This window comes from Octopus sinensis, linkage group LG27, assembly GCF_006345805.1.
Source record: "Octopus sinensis linkage group LG27, ASM634580v1, whole genome shotgun sequence".
In the NCBI taxonomy this organism is placed as follows: domain Eukaryota; kingdom Metazoa; phylum Mollusca; class Cephalopoda; order Octopoda; family Octopodidae; genus Octopus; species Octopus sinensis.
Genome location: NC_043023.1, coordinates 7,726,679 through 7,748,787, shown reverse-complemented (window position 1 = coordinate 7,748,787; position 22,109 = coordinate 7,726,679). Strand labels below are relative to the sequence as shown.

The 22,109-nt window shown below is 40.5% G+C and overlaps 1 protein-coding gene across 3 annotated transcripts; it reads left to right on the top strand.

Moving 5' to 3' along the window:
- The first annotated feature begins 3,196 nt into the window (after nt 1–3,196).
- On the top strand, nt 3,197–22,069 carry LOC115225496 (renalase-like). 3 transcript variants are annotated; one of them, XM_036513942.1, is made up of 7 exons: nt 3,197–3,354; nt 11,772–11,877; nt 15,396–15,541; nt 16,867–17,046; nt 19,003–19,170; nt 20,418–20,593; nt 21,323–22,069. In XM_036513942.1, the coding sequence occupies exons 1-7, from the start codon at nt 3,231–3,233 to the stop codon at nt 21,470–21,472; spliced, it is 1,050 nt and encodes a 349-aa protein (XP_036369835.1). In that variant the 5' UTR covers nt 3,197–3,230; the 3' UTR covers nt 21,473–22,069. The 3 variants fall into 3 exon arrangements, with proteins under 3 accessions (XP_036369835.1, XP_029652310.1, XP_036369836.1); XM_029796450.2 differs by having other exon boundaries at nt 19,003–19,176; XM_036513943.1 differs by having other exon boundaries at nt 3,246–3,383; nt 19,003–19,176.
- Nucleotides 22,070–22,109: the final 40 nt, after the last annotated feature.

Below are 22,109 nucleotides of genomic sequence, written 5' to 3'. Positions count from 1 at the left end.
GAGCAGTTTTCAAGGTCCCAGGTTGTGACAGGAATGTTTCAATATATATATATATATATATTAAGGGACTAGTATACTTTCTTGCATTTGAGCAGTTTTCAATGTCCCAGGTTGTGACAGGAATGTTTCAATATATATATAAATATATTATAATATATAATATATTAAGGGACTAGTATCTTTCTTGCATTTGAGCAGTTTTCAAGGTCCCAGGTTGTGACAGGAATGTTTCAATATATATATATATATATATAAGGGACTAGTATACTTTCTTGCATTTGAGCAGTTTTCAAGGTCCCAGGTTGTGACAGGAATGTTTTCAATATATATATATATATATATAATATATATATATATTAAGGGACTAGTATACTTTCTTGCATTTGAGCAGTTTTCAAGGTCCCAGGTTGTGACAGGAATGTTTCAATATATATATATATATATTAAGGGACTAGTATACTTTCTTGCATTTGAGCAGTTTTCAAGGTCCCAGGTTGTGACAGGAATGTTTCAATATATATATATATATATATATATTAAGGGACTAGTATACTTTCTTGCATTTGAGCAGTTTTCAAGGTCCCAGGTTGTGACAGGAATGTTTCAATATATATATATATATATATTAAGGGACTAGTATACTTTCTTGCATTTGAGCAGTTTTCAAGGTCCCAGGTTGTGACAGGAATGTTTCAATATATATATATATATATTAAGGGACTAGTATACTTTCTTGCATTTGAGCAGTTTTCAAGGTCCCAGGTTGTGACAGGAATGTTTCAATATATATATATATATATATTAAGGGACTAGTATACTTTCTTGCATTTGAGCAGTTTTCAAGGTCCCAGGTTGTGACAGGAATGTTTCAATATATATATATATAATATATATATATATTAAGGGACTAGTATACTTTCTTGCATTTAAGCAGTTTTCAAGGTCCCAGGTTGTGACAGGAATGTTTCAATATATATATATATATATTAAGGGACTAGTATACTTTCTTGCATTTGAGCAGTTTTCAAGGTCCCAGTTGTGACAGGAATGTTTCAATATATATATATATATATATTAAGGGACTAGTATACTTTCTTGCATTTAAGCAGTTTTCAAGGTCCCGGTTGTGACAGGAATGTTTCAATATATATATATATATATATTAAGGGACTAGTATACTTTCTTGCATTTGAGCAGTTTTCAAGGTCCCAGGTTGTGACAGGAATGTTTCAATATATATATATATATATATATTAGGGACTAGTATACTTTCTTGCATTTGAGCAGTTTTCAAGGTCCCAGGTTGTGACAGGAATGTTTCAATATATATATATATATATATATATTAAGGGACTAGTATACTTTCTTGCATTTGAGCAGTTTTCAAGGTCCCAGGTTGTGACAGGAATGTTTCAATATATATATATATATATATTAAGGGACTAGTATACTTTCTTGCATTTGAGCAGTTTTCAAGGTCCCAGGTTGTGACAGGAATGTTTTCATATATATATATATATATTAAGGGACTAGTATACTTTTTCTTGCATTTGAGCAGTTTTCAAGGTCCCAGGTTGTGACAGGAATGTTTCAATATATATATATATATATATTAAGGGACTAGTATACTTTCTTGGCATTTGAGCAGTTTTCAAGGTCCCAGGTTGTGACAGGAATGTTTCAATATATATATATATTAAGGGACTAGTATACTTTCTTGCATTTGAGCAGTTTTTAAGGTCCCCGGTTTGTGACAGGATGTGTTTCAATATATATATATATATTAAGGGACTAGTATCTTCTTGCATTTGAGCAGTTTTCAAGGTCCCAGGTTGTGACAGGAATTTTCAATATATATATATATATATATATAAGGGACTAGTATACTTTCTTGCATTGAGCAGTTTTCAAGGTCCCAGGTGTGACAGGAATGTTTCAATATATATTATATATATATATTAAGGGACTAGTATACTTTCTTGCATTTAAGCAGTTTTCAAGGTCCCAGGTTGTGACAGGAATATTTCAATTATATATATATATATATATTAAGGGACTAGTATACTTTCTTGCATTTGAGCAGTTTTCAAGGTCCCAGGTTGTGCAGGAATGTTTCAATATATATATATATATATTAAGGACTAGTATACTTTCTTGCATTTGAGCAGTTTTCAAGGTCCCAGGTTGTGACAGGAATGTTTCAATATATATATATATATATATTAAGGGACTAGTATACTTTCTTGCATTTGAGCAGTTTTCAAGGTCCCAGGTTGTGACAGGAATGTTTTCAATAATATATATATATATATTAAGGGACTAGTATACTTTCTTGCATTTGAGCAGTTTTCAAGGTCCCAGGTTGTGACAGGAATGTTTCAATATATATATATATATATTAAGGGACTAGTATACTTTCTTGCATTTGAGCAGTTTTCAAGGTCCAGGGTTGTGACAGGAAGTTTTCAATATATATATATATATATATTAAGGGACTAGTATACTTTCTTGCATTTGAGCAGTTTTCAAGGTCCCAGGTTGTGACAGGAATGTTTCAATATATATATATATATATTAAGGGACTAGTATACTTTCTTGCATTTGAGCAGTTTTCAAGGCCCAGGTTGTGACAGGAATGTTTCAATATTATATATATATTATTAGGGACTAGTATACTTTCTTGCATTTGAGCAGTTTTCAAGGTCCCAGGTTGTGACAGGAATGTTTCAATATATATATATATATATATATATATTAAGGGACTAGTATACTTTCTTGCATTTGAGCAGTCTCCAAGGTCAAGAGAGAGATAGAAAGAGAGAGAGCAATAAGAATTATATTAGGTGTATGTGTTGGCATATGCATGTGTGTGCCTGTGTATGTGTGCATGTGTATGGGTAAATGCATGTGTGTGTGTGTGTGTGTGTGTATGTTTGTGTTTTGTGTGTGTGTGTGTATGTTTGTGTTTTGTGTGTGTGTGTGTGTGTTTGTGTTTTTTGTGTGTGTGTGTGTGTTTGTGTTTTGTGTGTGTGTGTGTGTTTGTGTTTTGTGTGTGTGTTTGTGTTTTTTGTGTGTGTGTGTTTGTGTTTTGTGTGCGTGCGTGTATCTGCTTGAGTTCATGTGAACGATTTAAATGACTTCACAGAACTTTTCCTGATGTAATTATATCAGTGACGGACTAATTTCACGTCCGGGATAGTTTAACCTTTCACACCGTCCTTGTTACAGAAATGGCAGCTGTGTCGCGTGTTCTAATCGTAGGCGCTGGATTAAGCGGCGCCTTAACCGCGGCCTTGCTTAGAAAGGAGCTTAGTCATGTACACATATCAGTATGGGAGAAGGCCCGCGGGGCGGGTATGTACATACCTTTTAATTCACCTGTGGTACGTGGAGGTTGAGAAATTGAAAGATGTTTACATTCACAGCTTACATAACATTAATTGGCATAACTACAGATTAGTGCCCCACTATCTCCGCTTAGTTTTTTTATAACTTTGTGATAAATTTGTGTTTTTTTAATGAAAATTTGCAGAGATTTTTTTAGTCTGTAGCTTACATTATACTGATAATATTGAAATGTTTTTTTGAAGGGGGCTCTGATCATTTCTGATTATGTTAACATCTTTTTAAAGGAACTTTCGAATCATTCTACACCCGCCTCTCTTGACTTTGTTTCTCACGTCTCTCTTTAAAATATATTTTTAAACGATGTTTTCGGGTGTGTTTAATATGTAACGTTTGTGTTTCTAATATAGGAATTTGAAGAAAAGCAGTTAAAAAATACTAAAGTTGTTGAAATTTGTAACAAAACCGGCGAGAGATGGGAGAAAGAATGACCCGGGACTCTTCCCGCAAAATGTTATTTACCTAAATTTTATTAATATGTTACTTTCACGAAATTATGTCTCTGCTAAATGTTATTTGAAAAAAAAATGCTTTTTGAAGGGAATTAGGAAACGAAAACAAGAGGTAGAAAAATTATTCGAAACTTCAAAAATAGTATTTAATGATATCAACATAGGCGATCCTTCGGTATAGGTACCGTAAGTACCGAAGTATAGTGTACGCTTTTGAAAACGTAACTGGAAATATTGGAAAATATATTTTGTTTTACTGCAATGTTATGCAGAAATAATGGCGAGTTTTGGAGCCCCAATCTGTAGTTATGCCTTTGTTTTTTTAACACACCTGACCTTTAACAAGATTTGCTATTGTCGTTGTAGTTGTTTCGTTTGCTGTTTAGCCCTAGGTCAGAACTGATCAAGAAGACCTGTGCTCAAAAAGCTTTCATCCAATAGTGGTTATGTGACCCTCCTGTCTGCCATACAAACGTGATGCAGCTAAGACTGGGCGTTCCTGTAGAATAGAGTCGGATATTATCCACTGCCGCCCCCAAAACCGTAATTTCTTCGGATAGGCATTTTAAGCATCGTAGATTACGAATCTACAAAAAAATAAGCAAAAAATAAGAGTAGGCCTTCCCCTCTCCCCAGAGTTCTATAATTGTTTTCTACTTCGGCTGTTGCACTGAGGATCGTAAGCTTGTGGTTTCAATCCCTAGATTCGGCGATCCGTTGTGTTCTTGAGAAAAACACTTCATTTCACATTGCCTCTGTCTATTCAGATGTAAAAGAGTAACCTCATGATGAACTGACGACCTGTATCCTAGTAGTTAGGTTGTTATGCTAACGACAGTAAGATTGTGGTTTCAATTCCTGGACTCGGCGATCCGTTGTGTTCTTGAGCAAAACACTTCATTTCACATTGCCTCAGTCCACTTACGAGCAATCCTGGCACAGGATTGTTCATTTACAACTTTCTTTCCTTCACACCACATTAAAATATCCGGCTCTTTCGTAACTGCGATGGGAAAGAGTCCCTGGCACCCTGGTAAATCTGCAGTCACCTCCCAATAGCCATTCCACATTTCATCTCTCACAGGAGGCTTCTTATTCTTCTTGAAACAGATCCACTTTTTTTTTTAGGGGTTATATGGTATGTATAACTCTTTTACTTGTTTCAGTCATTTGACTGTGGCCATGCTGGAGCACCGCCTTTAGTCGAACAAATCGACCCCAGCACTTTTTCTTTGTAAGCTTAGTACTTATTCTATCGGTCTCTTTTGCCGAACCACTAAGTTACGGGGACGTAAACACACCAGCATCGGTTATCAAGCGATGTTGGGGGCACAAACAGAGACACAAACACACACAATTATATATGTATGTATATGTATATATATATATATAATATATTATATACATATACATATATATATATATATATATATAATATATATATATATATATATATATACATATATATATATACATACATATATACGACAGGCTTCTTTCAGTTTCTCTCTACCAAATCCACTCACAAGGCATTGGTTGCCCTGAGGCTATAGTAGATGACACTTGCCCAAGGTGTCACGCAGTGGGACTGAACCTGGAACCATGTGGTTAGTAAGCAAGCTACTTACCACACAGCCACTCCTGCGCCGTATAACTCTTTTACTTGTTTCAGTCATTTGACTGTGGCCATGCTGGAGCACCTCCTTTAGTTGAGCAAATCGATCCCAGGACTTATTCTTTGTAAGCCTAGTAATTATTCTATTGGTCTCTTTTGCCGAACCGCTAAGTTACAGGGACAAGCACAGACACACATACACTCACACACACACACACACATATACGATGGGCTTCATTCAGTTTCCATCTACCAAATCCACTCAGAAGACTTTGGTCAGCCCGAGGCTATAGTAGAAGACACTTGCCCAAGGTGCCACACAGTGGGAATGAACCCAGAACCATGTGGTTGGTAAGCAAGCTACTTACCACACAGCTACTCCTACACCTATAAAACTAAACTGTAGACATTTTGCGTATGACACTCAACCGTTTCGGCCACATTTCAGCTGTATTCCATCAATATTTCATTTGTTTACAGTTGACAACACGTGCTGTCAAGCACAAAATGGCAACTTCCAAATCCTGTTTTCTGACGGATGAAAATTATCAAACTTTAAACCTCTGTGACTTTTTAAAAAATTGGTTAGTAGCTTGCTTTCCACCACATGGTTCCAGGTTCAGTCCCACTGCGTGGCATCTTGGACAAGTGTCTTCTGCTACACCCTCAGGCTGACTAAAGCCTTGTGAGTGGATTTGGTAGACGGAAACTGAAAGAAGCCCGTCATATATATATATATATATATATATACATATATATATACCGAAGTAAACACATAAATGTGAAACAAGGTGGAAAAAAGAGTCTCAAATACCAGGGGTAGAGTAATATGCTTTATTTAAAAGCAGCAGAAATTCAACAAAACCTGTTACTCGGAGTTTCACGTTCCCGTTCGTCGGACAGTTATATATATAGGTGCAGGAGTGGCTGTGAGGTAAGTAGCTTGCTTACCACCCACATGGTTCCGGGTTCATTCCCACTACATGGCACCTTGGGCAAGTGTCTTCTACTATAGCCTCGGGCCGACCAAAGCCTTGTGAGTGGATTTGGTAGACGGAAACTGAAAGAAGCCCATCGTATATATGTATATATACATATGTATGTGTGTGTGTATACGTTTGTGTGTCTGTGTTTGTCCTCCCAACATCGCTTAACAACCGATGCTGGTGTGTTTACATCCCCATAACTTAGCAGATAGAATAAAAACTAGGCTTACAAAGAATAAGTCCTGGGGTCGATTTGCTCGGCTAAAGGCGGTGCTCCAGCATGGCCACAGTCAAATGACTGAAACAAGTAAAGAGTAAGAGTAAAGTTCAATACCCCACTGTAATTCAACATGGAAAATTACATCAATACACCAAATTTTAAAATTTTCACTAAAGTTAGAAATTTCTACCGGTACAGCCAAACAGAGATCCCCAATTTTTTCCTCACATTTTTACCTCCCTCCTCCTGGCCTCTTTCCTCATTCTTTTGTTTGTGGGGAATGGAATCATTCTGACTTTCCCTTTTACTCTTGTGTTCCAAACAATTGAAATTCCAACATTCTTTCAAAAACACTCTGTTTATTCAAAAACTCCATTATTTTCATCACATTTTTGTGTTTCCCTCTTGACACCTCCCACTTCCCCCCCACTCAACCATTCTTTTGTCTGAAGTAGGATGAGCGAAATTCTTTCTTTTATTTACTCTTTACTCTTTTAATTGTTTCAGTCATTTGACTGCGGCCATGCTGGAGCACCACCTTTAGTCGAGCAAATCAACCCCAGGACTTATTGTTTGTAAGCCTAGTACTTATTCTATCGGTCTCTTTTGCCGAACCACTAAGTAACGGGGACGTAAACACACCACCATCGGTTGTCAAGCGATGTTGGAGGGACAAACACAGACACACACATATATATATATACATATATACGACGGGCTTCTTTCAGTTTCCATCTACCAAATCCACTCACAAAGCTTTGGTCGGCCCGAGGCTATAGTGGAAGACACTTGCCCAAGGTGCCATGCAGTGGGACTGAACCCAGAACCATGTGGTTGGTTAGCAAGCTACTTACCACACAGCCACTCCTATGCCTATTTCATTCATTTTTTTTCTTTTTTGCTATTGTCTCAGTCATTGGACTGTGGCCATACTGGGGCACCACCTTGACCGCTTTAGTCAAACAGATCAACCACCAGTGCTCATTTTCTTCAAAAATCTTGTACTTAATTTATCACCAATTATTTCTGTTATTTAGATTTACTAATGGGGAAGGGGGTCAGTGGATCTTTTCTGTTTGACCGGCAGTTTTTTCCACGTAATTTCCACGTAACTAAACACTTTTAAACTTCGCATACTGGTAGAATGTGTTTTTTCCAATAATTTCCACGTAACTAAACACTTTTAAACTTCGCATACTGGTAGAATGTGTTTATAAAACATCTTTTTCTCTTGGCTTTATTGAGAAAATTCTATAGTTTGTAAGATATTTATTGGGTTTTTTTTCTTCAATTTCTGCAATTTCAACCAATCAATGACGTCTATTGAGGTGAAAACATTCTGTGCCATATGAATATGTCTCTCGTTTCAGAAACAGATTGGGTTTATTTACATTTCCGAAGAAAAAAAGATACCCTTCCTCCCACCCCTAACCCTAAAACAGATTGAAATGCAATAGATCGATACTAGGGTCATAATTATGGGTGACAATTTCATATGACACCCCTAGAAAAAACTGCCGTTCAAACCGAAAAGATCCGTTTCAGTTTTAATTTATAGGCTAGTTTATCAAATCAAGATTTGATAAACAAGGCTATAAATTAAAGCTGAACCCCCCCCCCCCATTAGTAAATCTAAATAATAGAAATAATCAGTAATAAGCAGTGTCATCATCATCATTGTTTAACGTCTGCTTTCCATGGTTTGGACGATTTTGATTGAGGGCTGGCAAACCAGGAGGCTGCACCAGGCTCCAATCATGATTTGGCAGAGTTTCTACAGCTGGATGCCCTTCCTAATGCCAACCACTCCGAGAGTGTTGTGGGTGCTTTTTACATGCCACCGGCACAGGGGCCAGTCAGGTGGTACTGGCAATGACCTCACTCGAATCTTTTTACTCATGCCACCGGCACAGGTGCCACTAAGGTGACGTTGGTAACGATCACGCTCGAATGATGCCCTTTTATGTGCCACCGACACGGAAGCCAGTTGGCTGCTCTGGCAACGATCATGCTTGAATGGTACTCTTGGCACCCTACTAGCATGGGCACAATTGCCAGTAAGGCGACGCTGGTAACACTCACACTCGAATGTTGCCTTATGTGCCACTGGCATGGAAGCCGGTTAGCCGCTCTGTCAATGATCACGCTCGTATGGTGCTCTTTGAAACCCCGCTTACAACTGTGATGTTGTTGATAAAACATGTTCTTTGTCTATCTCCTTACCCTCTTGGTGATTTTGGATTAAAATTATACAAATGAGTCCTTCGAATTTAACTAAATCCTATATTTTTGTGCAGCTGAAGATTGTTCTACATTTTAAATTGATCTAATAATTGCATTGTTCAATTAAATGGAGTTGCATGAAACGATCGTACTGCATTACCTCTGGATATCTTTGTTAATTATTTTGATTCTAATCACCTTATTTTAAATTATATATACATATGGCACAGGAGTGGCTGTGTGGTAAGTAGCTTGCTTACCAACCACATGGTTCCAGGTTCAGTTCCACTGCATGGCACCTTGGGCAAGTGTCTTCTACTATAGCCTCGGGCCAACCAAAGCCTTGTGAGTGGATTTGGTAGATGGAAACTGAAAGAAGCCCGTCGTATATATGTATATATATATATATATATATATATATATATATGTGTGTGTGTGTGTGTGTGTGTGTTTGTATGTCTGTGTTTGTCCCCCCAACATCACTTGACAACCGATGCTGGTGTGTTTACATCCCCCGAAACTTAGTGGTTTGGCAAAAGAGACCGATAGAATAAGTACTAGGCTTACAAAGAATAAGTCCTGGGGTCGAGTTGCTCGACTAAAGGTGGTGCTCCAGCATGGCCACAGCCAAATGACTGAAACAAGTAAAAGAGCAAAGAGATAATTGAGTTTAATCCTCAACGTTAAGAGTCAGTGACGAGGATTAAGATGCTGTACATCAAAATCGAAATTGTTCAATATATGTACAATGGGGTCTTACCTCCCTACCTCAGTCATTAAGTGCCATGCTTTGAGACTTTTGAGTTGTCTTAACTCTTGTTTCTAGCAATAGCTGGTACTGGTCACTACTCTCCATCACTTTTGTGACCTCTATTAATATATATATATACTCAGTCATTTGACTGTGGCCATGCTGGAGCACTGCCTTTAGTCGAGCAAATCGACCCCAGGACTTATTCTTTGTAAACCCAGTACTTATTCTATTGGTCTCTTTTGCTGAACCGCTAAGTTACTGGGATGTAAACACACCAGCATTGGTTGTCAAGCGATGCTAGGGGGACGAACACAGACACACAAACATATACACAAACACATACATATATATAAACATATATATATATATATACGACAGGCTTCTTTCATTTTCCGCCTACCAAATCCACTCACAAGGCGTTTGTAGGCCCGAGGCTATAGTAGAAGACACTTGCCCAAGGTGCCATGCAGTGGGACTGAACTAGGAACCATGTGGTTGGTTAGCAAGCTACTTACCACACAGCCGCTCCTACGCCTATATATATATATATATACGAAGTTTAATTCGATCTTCGCCACGCTTTCCCTATCTTATTCTTTCTCTACGAAATTTAATCCCTTAAGGTACCCTCTATTCTTTCTCTACGAAGTTTAATTCGATCTTCGCCACGCTTTCCCTATCTTATTCTTTCTCTACAAAATTTAATTCCTTAAGGTACCCTCTATTCTTTCTCTACGAAGTTTAATCCGATCTTCGCCACGCTTTCCCTATCTTATTCTTTCTCTACGAAATTTAATCCCTTAAGGTACCCTCTATTCTTTCTCTACGAAGTTTAATCCGATCTTCGCCACGCTTTCCCTATCTTATTCTTTCTCTACGAAATTTAATCCCTTAAGGTACCCTCTATTCTTTCTCTACGAAGTTTAATCCGATCTTCGCCATTCGCGGTGCTCCCGCCCTTTCCCACCCCCACCACCAATACCGGTGAACCCGCCCTTTCCCACCCCCACCACCAATACCAGTGAACCCGCCCTTTCCCACCCCCACCACCAATACCGGTGAACCCGCCCTTTCCCACCCCCACCACAATACCGGTGAACCCGCCCTTCCACCCCCACCACCAATACCGGTGAACCCGCCCTTTCCCACCCCCACCACCAATACCGGTGAACCCGCCCTTTCCCACCCCCACCACCAATCCGGTGAACCCGCCCTTTCCCACCCCCACCACCAATACCGGTGAACCCGCCCTTCCCACCCCCACCACCAATACCGGTGAACCGCCCTTTCCCAACCCCACCACCAATACCGGTGAACCCGCCCTTTCCCACCCCCACCACCAATACCGGTGAACCCGCCCTTTCCCACCCCCACCACAATACCGGTGAACCCGCCCTTTCCCACCCCCCCACCAATACCGGTGAACACTGTTCACACCATCTACACCGGATATGCCCTCCTCCCTCCTCCTCCCGCACCACCATTACGTGTCTCTCCCTCCTACCCCTCCTCCTCACATGCTTTCACTACCCCTCCCCGCTGGTGCTCCCCTATATTTCTGCACCCCCCCCACATAAAAAGCACCATCCGAACGTGGCCGATGCCAGCACCGCCCCGACTGGCTTCTGTGCAGGTGGCACATAAAAAGCACCAACCGACCGTGGCCGTTGCCAGACCCCTCTGGCACCTGTGCAGGTGGCACGTAAAAAGCACCCACTACACTCGCGGAGTGGTTGGCGTTAGGAAGGGCATCCAGCTGTAGAAACACTGCCAGACCAGACTGGAGCCTGGGGCAGCCCCTGGCTCCCCAGACCCCGGTCGAAACCATCCAACCCGTGCTAGCGCGGAAAACGGACGTTAAACGATGATGATGATGATGATGATGATATTATATTATAATATATGACCAGCTCCTTTCAGTTTCCATCTACCATATCCACTCACAAGGATTTGGTCGGCCAGAGGCTATAGTAGAAGACACTTGACCCCCAAGGTTCCACACAGAGGGACTGAACCCATAACCATGTGGATGGGAAACAAACTTCTTACCACACAGCCACAATGGGTTTTTTTTGTTATTCTTTAGTTTTCAATTTTTCTTCTTTTCTATTTTCAGGTGGTCGCATGTCAACAAGCCGCAGTGACAAAAATTCTAACTGCTCCGTAGACATGGGTGCCCAATATATATCAACCTCGGCAGAACGACAGCAGAAGTACTCACAGTAAGTTCAAACTACAATTTCTCTCTTGCCATGCTTTTGAACAGTTAGGGTTCGTTTTTGAGATGACTAAGGACCTCTAGTTCATTGCTGTACTCAAAACGGCCCTTCAACCACAGTAGAATTAATAATGGTACCAACACCACATAAAAAGCACTGGTGCTGGTGTTACATACAAATCACCCAGAACATTCTTATTTCTTTATTGCCCACAGGGGGTTCAACATAGAGGGGACAAACAAGGACAGACAAAGGGATTAAGTCGATTACATTGACTCCAGTGCCTAACTGGTACTTAATTTATCGACCCCAAAAGGATGAAAGGCAAAGTCGACCTCAGTAGAATTTGAACTCAGAACATAACGGCAGACGAAATACTGCTAAGCATTTCGCCCAGTGTGCTAATGATTCTTATTTCTTTATTGCCAACAAGGGGCTAAATACAGGGGACAAACAAGGACAGACAAAGGGATTAAGTCGATTACATTGAACCAAGTGTGAAACTGGTACTTATTTAATCGACCCTGAAAGGATGAAAAGCAAAGTCTAACTAGGCGAAATTTGAACTCAGAACGTAACAGCAGGCAAAATACCGCTAAGCATTTCACCTGGTGAGCTAACGATTCTTCCAGCTCCCCATTTATATATATACACACATTATATATAAGCACTCTGATAATCCAGATCTGGCTAACCACATTGAATTAAGATAAACAAGTAAACTGTGCTTCATATGATAGATATGTTTCTTTATTAGCCACACAGGGCTGAACACAGAGGGGACAAATTACAAAGTAGAGCTTTTCTTTTTCGGGAGAAAAATATAGGGGGTGGTAGGTTTTCGATCAAAAGGGATCGTAAAAAAAAAAAAATGATCAATAGGGATCGTGTATCACAGAAATGTCATGATGTAAAGTGTAAAGGGGGAAACAGATAAGGTTTATCCGTGGAAAGAAAAGCCTATGAAAATGACCACGGTAACCTCGGTCAATGTCACATGTTAACGCATTGGAGGACATTTGTTATGACCCTAGCTGTGTTTTTGTCAGCTTACTTTTCCCAGAGGCAGCAGCGAATAGCAGTAAAAATTAATTTTCAACCAAAACTTAATTTTCAAGTCAGAGAAATCACCATTGTTTGCAAACACGGTTAAGTCCCCTTTCTAGCGACGAGTAAGATTTTGTTAAGACTTTTGTTGTTTTTTTTCCATTGAGGAAAAAAGTGTTTTGTTGATATACAGGCAACACACACACACACACACATATAAAACATGTATACATACAAAAAACATGTATGCCTTAATCCCGGGCAAAGCCAGGTTACACTGCTAGTTTAAGATATATAATCAAGACATTATAAAAAGAAATGGAAAATTATACATTTTCAAAATTCGTTTATTGTAATAATATTCACATTAAATTCCAGTCTGATGCGTTTCTGCTGTAATAAGCATCCTAATGTCCTTTGATGTAGTATTTATTTGCATTTAGTTGGCTCAGATGCAGTACATATTCATGTAGGACAGACATTGCTGTGCAGTTTTGTTCAAGGGTTTATCAATTTGGGTGGGTGAAGTGAACTAGAAATTCAGTAGGTGTAGTCCTTAACTCTTTTGATACCAACCCCGCTGAAACAGCCTCTGGCTCTGAGTGCAAATGTCTTGTTTTCATAAGTTTTGAATTAGAATCTTCCACCAAACCTTGGTCACAATTTACGTTCCTAATACAAGCTGAATGGTAACTAAGTTATTTTAATAAATTCTTTGTTATATTTAAAGTAATTGAAAGAAACACAGAGCATTTCAACAGAAATACGGTAACAAAAGGGTTAAAGTCACCATGATATTTTTAACCCTTTTGATATAAATCTGGCAGAAACCGGCTCTGTCTTTGTAGTACATATGTCTTGTTTTCATAAGTTTTGTATTAAAATCTTCCACCAAACCTTAGTCACAATTTATGTTCCTAACACTAGCTGAATGATAACTAAGTTATTTGACCAAATTCTTTGTTATATTTAAAGTAATTGAATGGAACACAGAGCATCTCAAAATAAATACAGTAATGAAAGGGTTAAGATATATAATAGAGAAACAATTCTTAATCCTTTCGATACCAACCCAGCTGAAACCACCTCTGGCTCTGAGTACAAATGTCTTGTTTTCATAAGTTTTGAATTAAAATCTTCCACCAAACCCTCGTCACAATTTATGTTCCTAACACTAGCTGAATGATAACTAGGTTATTTTACTAAATTCTTTATTATATTTAAAATTAATTGAAAGGAACACAGAGCATCTCGACAGAAATATGGTAACAAAAGGGTTAAAGTCACCATGATTTTTTTTAACCCTTTTGATATAAATCTGGCTGAAACTGCCTCTGGCTCTGTAGTACAAATGTCTTATTTTCAAAAGTTCTGAATTAAAATCTTACCGAAGAAGCATCAGTTGTGGTGTGCAAAAGAGACGTTTGCGCTGGTATGGTCATGTGGCGAGAATGGATGAAGATAGTTGTGTGAAAAAGTGCCACACCCTGGCGGTTGAGGGAACTCGTGGAAGAGGCAGACCCAGGAAAACCTGGGACGAGGTGGTGAAGCACAACCTTCGAACTTTAGGTCTCACTGAGGAAATGACTAGAGACTGAGACCTATGGAAGTATGCTGTGCATGAGAAGGCCCGGCAGGACAAGTGAGACCATAACCCGTGACCTCTACATGGGATGTAGCCAGTCCACTTATGCATACCTTTCCTTCTTGGGACACAAAACTCTACTTGTGAAGACCTGTTGAGGCAAGTGGAAATCGAAATCGATCAACATCAATGGAAATTGCAGCTGTGATACCAGTGCCAGTGGTACGTAAGAGAACCATCCGAACATGGCCATTGCCAGCGCCGCCCCGACTGGCCTCTTGTGCCGGTGGCACGTAAAAAGCACCATCCGATTGTGGTCATTGCCAGCCTTGCCTGGCCCCCATGCCGGTGGCACGTAAAAAGCACCATCCGATTGTGGCCGTTTGCCAGCCTCGTCTGGCACCTGTGCCAGTGGCATGTAAAAAGCACCCACTACACTCACGGAGTGGTTGGCATTAGGAAGGGCATCCAGCCGTAGAAACATTGCCAGATCAGACTGGGCCTGGTGCAGCATTCTGGCTTCCCAGACCCCAGTTGAACCGTCCAACCCATGCTAGCATGGAAAGCGGACGCTATACGAAGATGATGATGATATATATATATATACATATATACAACAGGCTTCTTTCAATTTCCGTCTACCAAATCCACTCACAAGGCTTTGGTTGGTCTGAGGCTATAGTAGAAGACACTTGCCCAAGGTTCCACACAGTGGGACTGAACCCAGAACCATGTGGTTCGTAAACAAGCTACTTACCACACAGCCACTCCTACACTTATAGGTACTGCCCCTTTCTCTAGACTCAGCAAGTTTAAAAAGCAAATATCTCTCAATTTCAGAAGATTCTAGGAATCACACGCTTATATTATTTTGTCTCGCTTCTTGCAGGATCTACGATCAACTGTTTTCCACTGGACTCTTGCAACCCTTTAAAGGCCTCATTGAAGGAGAAAGCCCTGGTGGGCACAGCTTACAGAATTTTGTTTGCCCTAAGGGATTTTCAGCCCTTGTCAAGCATTTTCTATCCAGTGCAGGTTTGTAAGATTACCTTATATGGCTGTGTAGTAATATGTTTGCTTACCAACCACATGGTTCCAGGTTCAGTCTCACTGTGTGGCACCTTGGGCAAGTATCTTCTACTCTGGCCTAGGGTTGATCAAAGGCTTGTGAGTGAATTTGGTAGGTGGAAACTGAAAGAAGCCTGTTGTGTGTGTGTGTGTATTTGACTCCCAGCACTGTTTAATAACTAGTGCTGTCCAATCTGTGTCAACATGGGTTGGATATGTTCTAAATCAATGGTTCCCAACCATTTTTTACCTATGGACTCCTTTGATTTCTATTCTTCTCAGGTGGACCTTCATACGCTATCCATTCCAATGTTTGAAAAAAATCCCATTATATTTTTATGATAAAATATTATTAGGAATTGTATACTCTCTCTTTAATCTTTTACTTGTTTCAGTCATTTGATTGTGGCCATGGTGGAGCACCACCTTTAGTTCAGCAAATCAACCCTAGAAGTTATTCTTTGTAAGCTTAGTACTTATTCTATTGGTGTCTTTTGTTGAACCGCTAAGTTACGGGGACGTAAACACACCAGCATCGGTTGTCAAATGTTGTTGGTGGGGGGGACCAACACATACACACAAACGCACACACACACATATATACGACAGGCTTCTTTCAGTTTCCGTCTACCAAATCCACTCACAAGGCTTTGGTCAGCCCGAGGCTATAGTCGAAGACACTTGCCCAAGTTGCCATGCAGTGGGACTGAACCCAGAACCATGTGGTTGGTAAGTAAGCTACTTACCACACAGCCACTCCTGCGCCTACATATTATATACATACATACATACATATATTGACTTTGCTTTTTCACAGACACACGAACATATACACACATGTACATAAATATATATATATATATATATATTATATATATATATAATATATATATATATATGCATATATACGACAGGTTTCTTTCAGTTTCCGCCTACCAAATCCACTCACAAGGCTTTGGTCAGCACGAGGCTATAGTAGAAGACACTTGCCCCAGTGGGACTGAACCCAGAACCATGTGGTTGGGAAGTGAGCTACTTATCTCTTTTTCTTGTCCCTTTTATCTTTTACTTGCTTCATCCACTAGATGTAATAAACTTGCTGGCCTTGTGCCAAAATTTGAAACTAACATTGCTACCTGTATATCCATCCATCCATCCACCCACCCATCCACCCATCCATCCACCCACCCATCTACTCATCCACCCACCCACCCACCCATCCATCCACCCATCCACCCACCCATCCACCCACCCATCCACCCATCCATCCATTCTATCATTTTACTTTCCAGCTCCGGTCGATGTGAAATTCGAAAGCCGTGTGGTCAGCATCACCAAGCATCCGACAACCGCCAGCAACCAACTTGTTGTCTCCACGGAATCAGGTCATCAGGACACCTTTGACGCTGTGATCCTTACTGTCCCCATACCACAGTTGTTCTTGCTGGAAGGGGACATTCCAAAGATATTAAGTAAGTTCATAGTCCACTTTCTACTCTTATTTCTTTATTGCCCACAGGGGCTAAACATAGTGGGGACAAACAAGGACAGACAAAGGGATTAAGTCAATTATATCGACCCCAGTACGTAACGGGTACTTAATTTATCGACCCCCGAAAGGATGAAACGCAAAGTCCACCTCGGGGAATTTGAACTCACAACGTTTGCGTTGGACAAAGCATATCTCTAAAATTGTCAAGAAGGCCGAGGGTGTCTTGGCATCACTCAGCAAGACTTTTGTTAGCCGCTCTACAGCCATCTATTTAAAACTGTATACAGCTATGGTACGACCACACTTGGAATTCGCATCATCAGTTTGGAACCCCTATCTTGCTCAGAACATTGACCTCCTGGAATCTGTTCAGAGACGTGCAACCAAACGCATACCCTCCATCAGACACCTACCATACTCTGAGCGCCTTGTTTCCCTGGGCATTGATTCACTGAAGCTCCGGCGTCTGGCGATGGACTTGGTAAACACCCACAAAGTTATCAACCACCTCACCAACAACAACACTGAACACCTTTTTGATCTCCATGTGTCTAACACACGTGGACATGCCTACAAAGTCAGAAAACAATACAGCTCCCATGACTTTCGGAAACATTTTTTCACGTTCAGAGTTGCTGAAGCATGGAACAAACTGCCTGCGTCAGTTGTTGATTGCCATGACACTGCATCCTTTAAGGCCCTCATGCTTTCCGAAATCCGCCGAAACTACACCTGATTATACATACACTTTAGATGAGTTGTAGTGCACCTGAGCACTGTACACAATGTTTTTTATTATTATTTTTTTTTTTATTATAAAATACCTATTTCTTTACTACCCACAAGGGGCTAAACGCAGAGGGGACAAACAAGGACAGACAAAGGGATTAAGTCGATTACATCGACCCCAGTGCGTAACTGGTACTTAATTTATCGACCTCGAAAAGATGAAAGGCAAAGTCAACCTCGGCGGAATTTGAACTCAGAACTTAAAGACAGACGAAATACCGCTAACCATTTCGATTTCCCACAAGGGGCTAAACATAGAGGGGACAAACAAGGACAGACAAAGGGAATAAGTCGATTACATCAACCCCCAGTCCATAACTGGTACTTAATTTATCGACCCCGAAAGGATGAAAGGCAAAGTCAACCTTGACGGAATTTGAACTCAGAACGTAGCGGCAGATGAAATACCTATTTCTTTACTACCCACAAAGGGCTAAACACATTGTAAAGTTGGTGTTATGAAGGGCATATATATGTGAAACAAGATGGAAAAAGTAGTACTCAAATACCGAAGGTAGAGTAATATGCTTTAATATATATATGTATGTATGTATATATGTATGTATGTATATATATGCACATATGTCTATGTGTGTGTGTCTTTGTGTCTGTGTTTGTCCCCTCCATCACTGCTTGATAACTGGTGTTGGTGTGTTTACGTACTTGTGGTGGTGATGGTAGTGGTGGCAGTGGTAGTGGTTGTGATGGTGGTGGCGGTGGTGGTGGTTGTGGTAGTGGTGTCAGTGGTGGTGAAGGTGGTGGTTGTGGTAGTGGTGCCAGTGGTGGTGAAGGTGGTGGTAGTGGTTGTGGTGGTGGTGGTTGTGGTAATGGTGGCAGTGGTGGTGGTGTTGGTTGTGGTGTCAGTAGTGGTGAATGTGGTGGTGGTAGTTGTTGTGGTAATGGTGGCAGTGGTGGTGAAGGTGGTGGTGGTGTTGGTTGTGGTGTCAGTGGTGGTAGTGGTTATGGTAGAGGTGTTGGTTGTGGTGGTGGTGGTGGTGGTAGTGATAGTGGTGGTGGTGCTGCTGGTGCTGGTGCTGGTGAAATAAACTAGTAAAGAAAAATGTAAAAAAAAAGTATGAATACAAAAATCAAGAACTCTCCACCAACCCATCCATGCCTAACTCTGTCCAAACTTTTATGTCTGCAGATTCAAACAAGACATTGAAAGAGCAGCTGGAGAGTGTCAGTTATTCATCCAGATTCTGTCTTGGTATTTACTACCCTCCTGGGACCACGCTGAATTTACCATGGACTGCCAAATATATCGATGGCCATCCCTGTCTACGCTATATCTGTGTGGATACGCAAAAGAGGGGTACGGGTAAATAAATAACTTTATCCTTTTCTTCATTTTTATCATTTTATTGTTTACCCCATTGTTTTCCATCTCCATTTATTTTTTATTTGTGGTTGGGCATGGCTGTGTGGTAAAAAGCTTGCTTCCTAACCACATGGTACAGGGCTCAGTCGCACTGCATGGCACCTTGGGCAAGTATCTTCTACTATAGCCTCGGACCATCCAAAGCCTTGTGAGTGGATTTGGTAGACGGAAACTGAAAGAAGCCCGTCGTATATATGTATATATATGTGTGTGTGTGTGTGTGTATATGTTTGTGTGTCTGTGTTTGTCCCCCCAACATCGCTTGACAACCGATGCTGTTGTTTTTACGACCCTGTAACTTAGCGGTTCAGCAAAAGAAACTGATAGAATAAGTACTAGGCCTACAAAGAATAAGTCCTGGGGTCAATTAGCTCGACTAAAGGCAGTGCTTCAGCATGGCCGCAGTCAAATGACTGAAACAAGTAAAAGAGAGAATATATACGACATACCTCATAAGGGCTGGTTTCATGGTGTATATATTACCCCCCTGGATGAGATGCTGGTCCATCGCAGGATTACTCCTTCTTACTGGCTGAGTGGACTGGAGCAACATGAAATGAAGTGTTTTGCTCAAAAACACAAATTAGTGCCTAGTCCAGGAATTGAAACCACAATCTTACAATCATGAGTCCAGCACCTTAACCACTAACCCACATGACTCTACTAAACCTTATGACTCTGCATGACTCCAGAACATAACTTTACCATTATAGGCGCAGGAGTGGCTGTGTGGTAAGTAACTTGTTTACCAACCACATGGTTCCAGGTTCAGTCCCACTGCGTGGCACCTTAGGCAAGTGTCTTCTACTATAGCCTCGGGCCCACCAAAGCCTTGTGAGTGGATTTGGTAGATGGAAACTGAAAGAAGCCCGTCATATATATATATATATATATGCGTGTGTGTGGTTGTGTGTCTGTGTTTGTCCCCCTAGCATTGCTTGACAACCGATGCTGGTGTATTTACGTCCCTGTCACTTGGCGGTTCAGCAAGAGAGACCGATAGAATAAGTACTGGGCTAATAAAAGAATATATCCCGGGGTCGATTTGCTCGATTAAAGGCGGTGCTCCAGCATGGCCACAGTCAAATGACTGAAACAAGTAAGAGAAAGAAAGAGATTACCTAAACAACACATACGAAACAGATCCCTATTTTCGATATTCCTCTGTGTTTCAATTTCAGCTGACCCGCAGGGTGCACAGTCCATTGTGGTACACAGCAGTGTCCCCTGGGGTGTGGAACATGTAGAAGAAAGCAAGGACGATGTGAAACCCATCATGTTAGACTATGTACGAGGGCTGCTCCCTAATTTGCCAGACCCGGAATTTGTCAAGGGACACAAATGGAGATACTCTCAGGTAAATTCATGCCCCCACCACACACACACCCTCTCTTTCTCTGTCACTCTCTCTCTCCTTCTCCCTCCTGCTCTCTTTTTCTCTATCTCACTCTCTTACTCTCTCTCTCTCTCCCTATATATATATATATATATATATATATATATATATATATATAATATATATATATATACATATCTTTTATTCTGCCTTTCTCCTGTCTTACTTTTTTCTATTTATCTCTGTTTATTTCTCAATATCAATCTCTCCTTCTTTCTCTCTTGCCCCCACACTCTCTCTTATTTGTTTCTCACTGTCTCTATCTCTCTCTCTATCTATCTCTCTATTTATCTATCTATCTATCTATCTATCTATCTATCTATCTATCTATGTGTGTATGTATGTATCTGTCTGTCTGTCTGTCTATCTATTTCTATCTATCTGTCTATCTATCTATCTGTCTGTCTATCTATCTATCTATCTATCATCATCATCATCATCATCGTTTAGCGTCCGTTTTCCATGCTAGCATGGGTTGGACGGGTCAACTGGGGTCTGTGAAGCTGGAAGGCTTCGTCAGGCCCAGTCAAATCTGGCAGTGTTTCTACGGCTGGATGCCCTTCCTAACGCCATGCCCTTCCTATCTATCTATCTATATGTCTGTCTGTCTGTCTGTCTATCTATCTCTCTGTCTCTCTCTATCTCTCAAATTCTCTATGTTTTACTCCCTCTCTCTCTTCTCTTCTCCAGGTCCGAACGCCATTTCCTGGCAGCCCAGGCTGTGTTCAACTGTCCAAAGATCCGTCACTGTTGGTGGGCGGAGACGGATTCAGCTACTCCAAGTTTGAAGGATGTATTGACTCTGCCAATTCCCTCGTTGCGGCTGTATTACATCATTGATGACCATATATGGTGCTAATGTAAAACTGTCTTGGTGCTTCAATGATAGGCTGGTGTGATTTATGAGGAGGGTTCATTTCAATATTCCACAGTAGTGTGGTTTCTTGATAGGGTGTGGTTTATAAATTAGCTTAGAGAGATATGGTTTATTAAATTTATTGACTAGAGTTGTGGCCTGTTAAGTTAGTTTAGAGGGGTGTGGTTTATTAAATTTGCTGTTTAGGGGTGTGGCCTATTAAGACAGTTTAGAGGGATGTGGTTTTATTAAATTTACTGGTTAGGGGTGTGGCCTATTAAGTTAGTTTAGAGGGGTGTGGTTTATTAAATTTACTAGTAGGGATGTGGCTTAATAAGTTTGCCTTAAAGTGTGTGGTTTATCAAATTTGCTCTTAGGGGTGTGGTTTATTAAGTTAGCTGCTAAAGTGTGGTTTATTTAGTTTGCTGGTGGAGGTGTTGCTTTATGAGTTTGTTGGTAGGGTGTGGTTTATTAAGTTTACTTGTGAGGGTGTGGTTTATTAAGGCTGTAATTCACTAGAACAAGAGTCCTCAAACTGGCAAATACCAGCCCCCGCATACTACATTGCAAAAAAAATTAGTGAAAGTTTTGTCCTTTCTCTGAATCAGAAGGCAACAGGTT

What these genes read in the sequence shown, in the direction of transcription:
- LOC115225496 (XM_029796450.2), top strand. Translation starts at nt 3,231, where the DNA reads ATGGCAGCTGTGTCGCGTGTTCTAATCGTAGGCGCTGGATTAAGCGGC. An exon ending in CGACAGCAGAAGTACTCACA is followed by an intron (nt 11,878 to 15,395) that starts GTAAGTTCAAAC and finishes CGCTTCTTGCAG; the next exon opens with GATCTACGATCAACTGTTTT. An exon ending in GGACATTCCAAAGATATTAA is followed by an intron (nt 17,047 to 19,002) that starts GTAAGTTCATAG and finishes TTATGTCTGCAG; the next exon opens with ATTCAAACAAGACATTGAAA.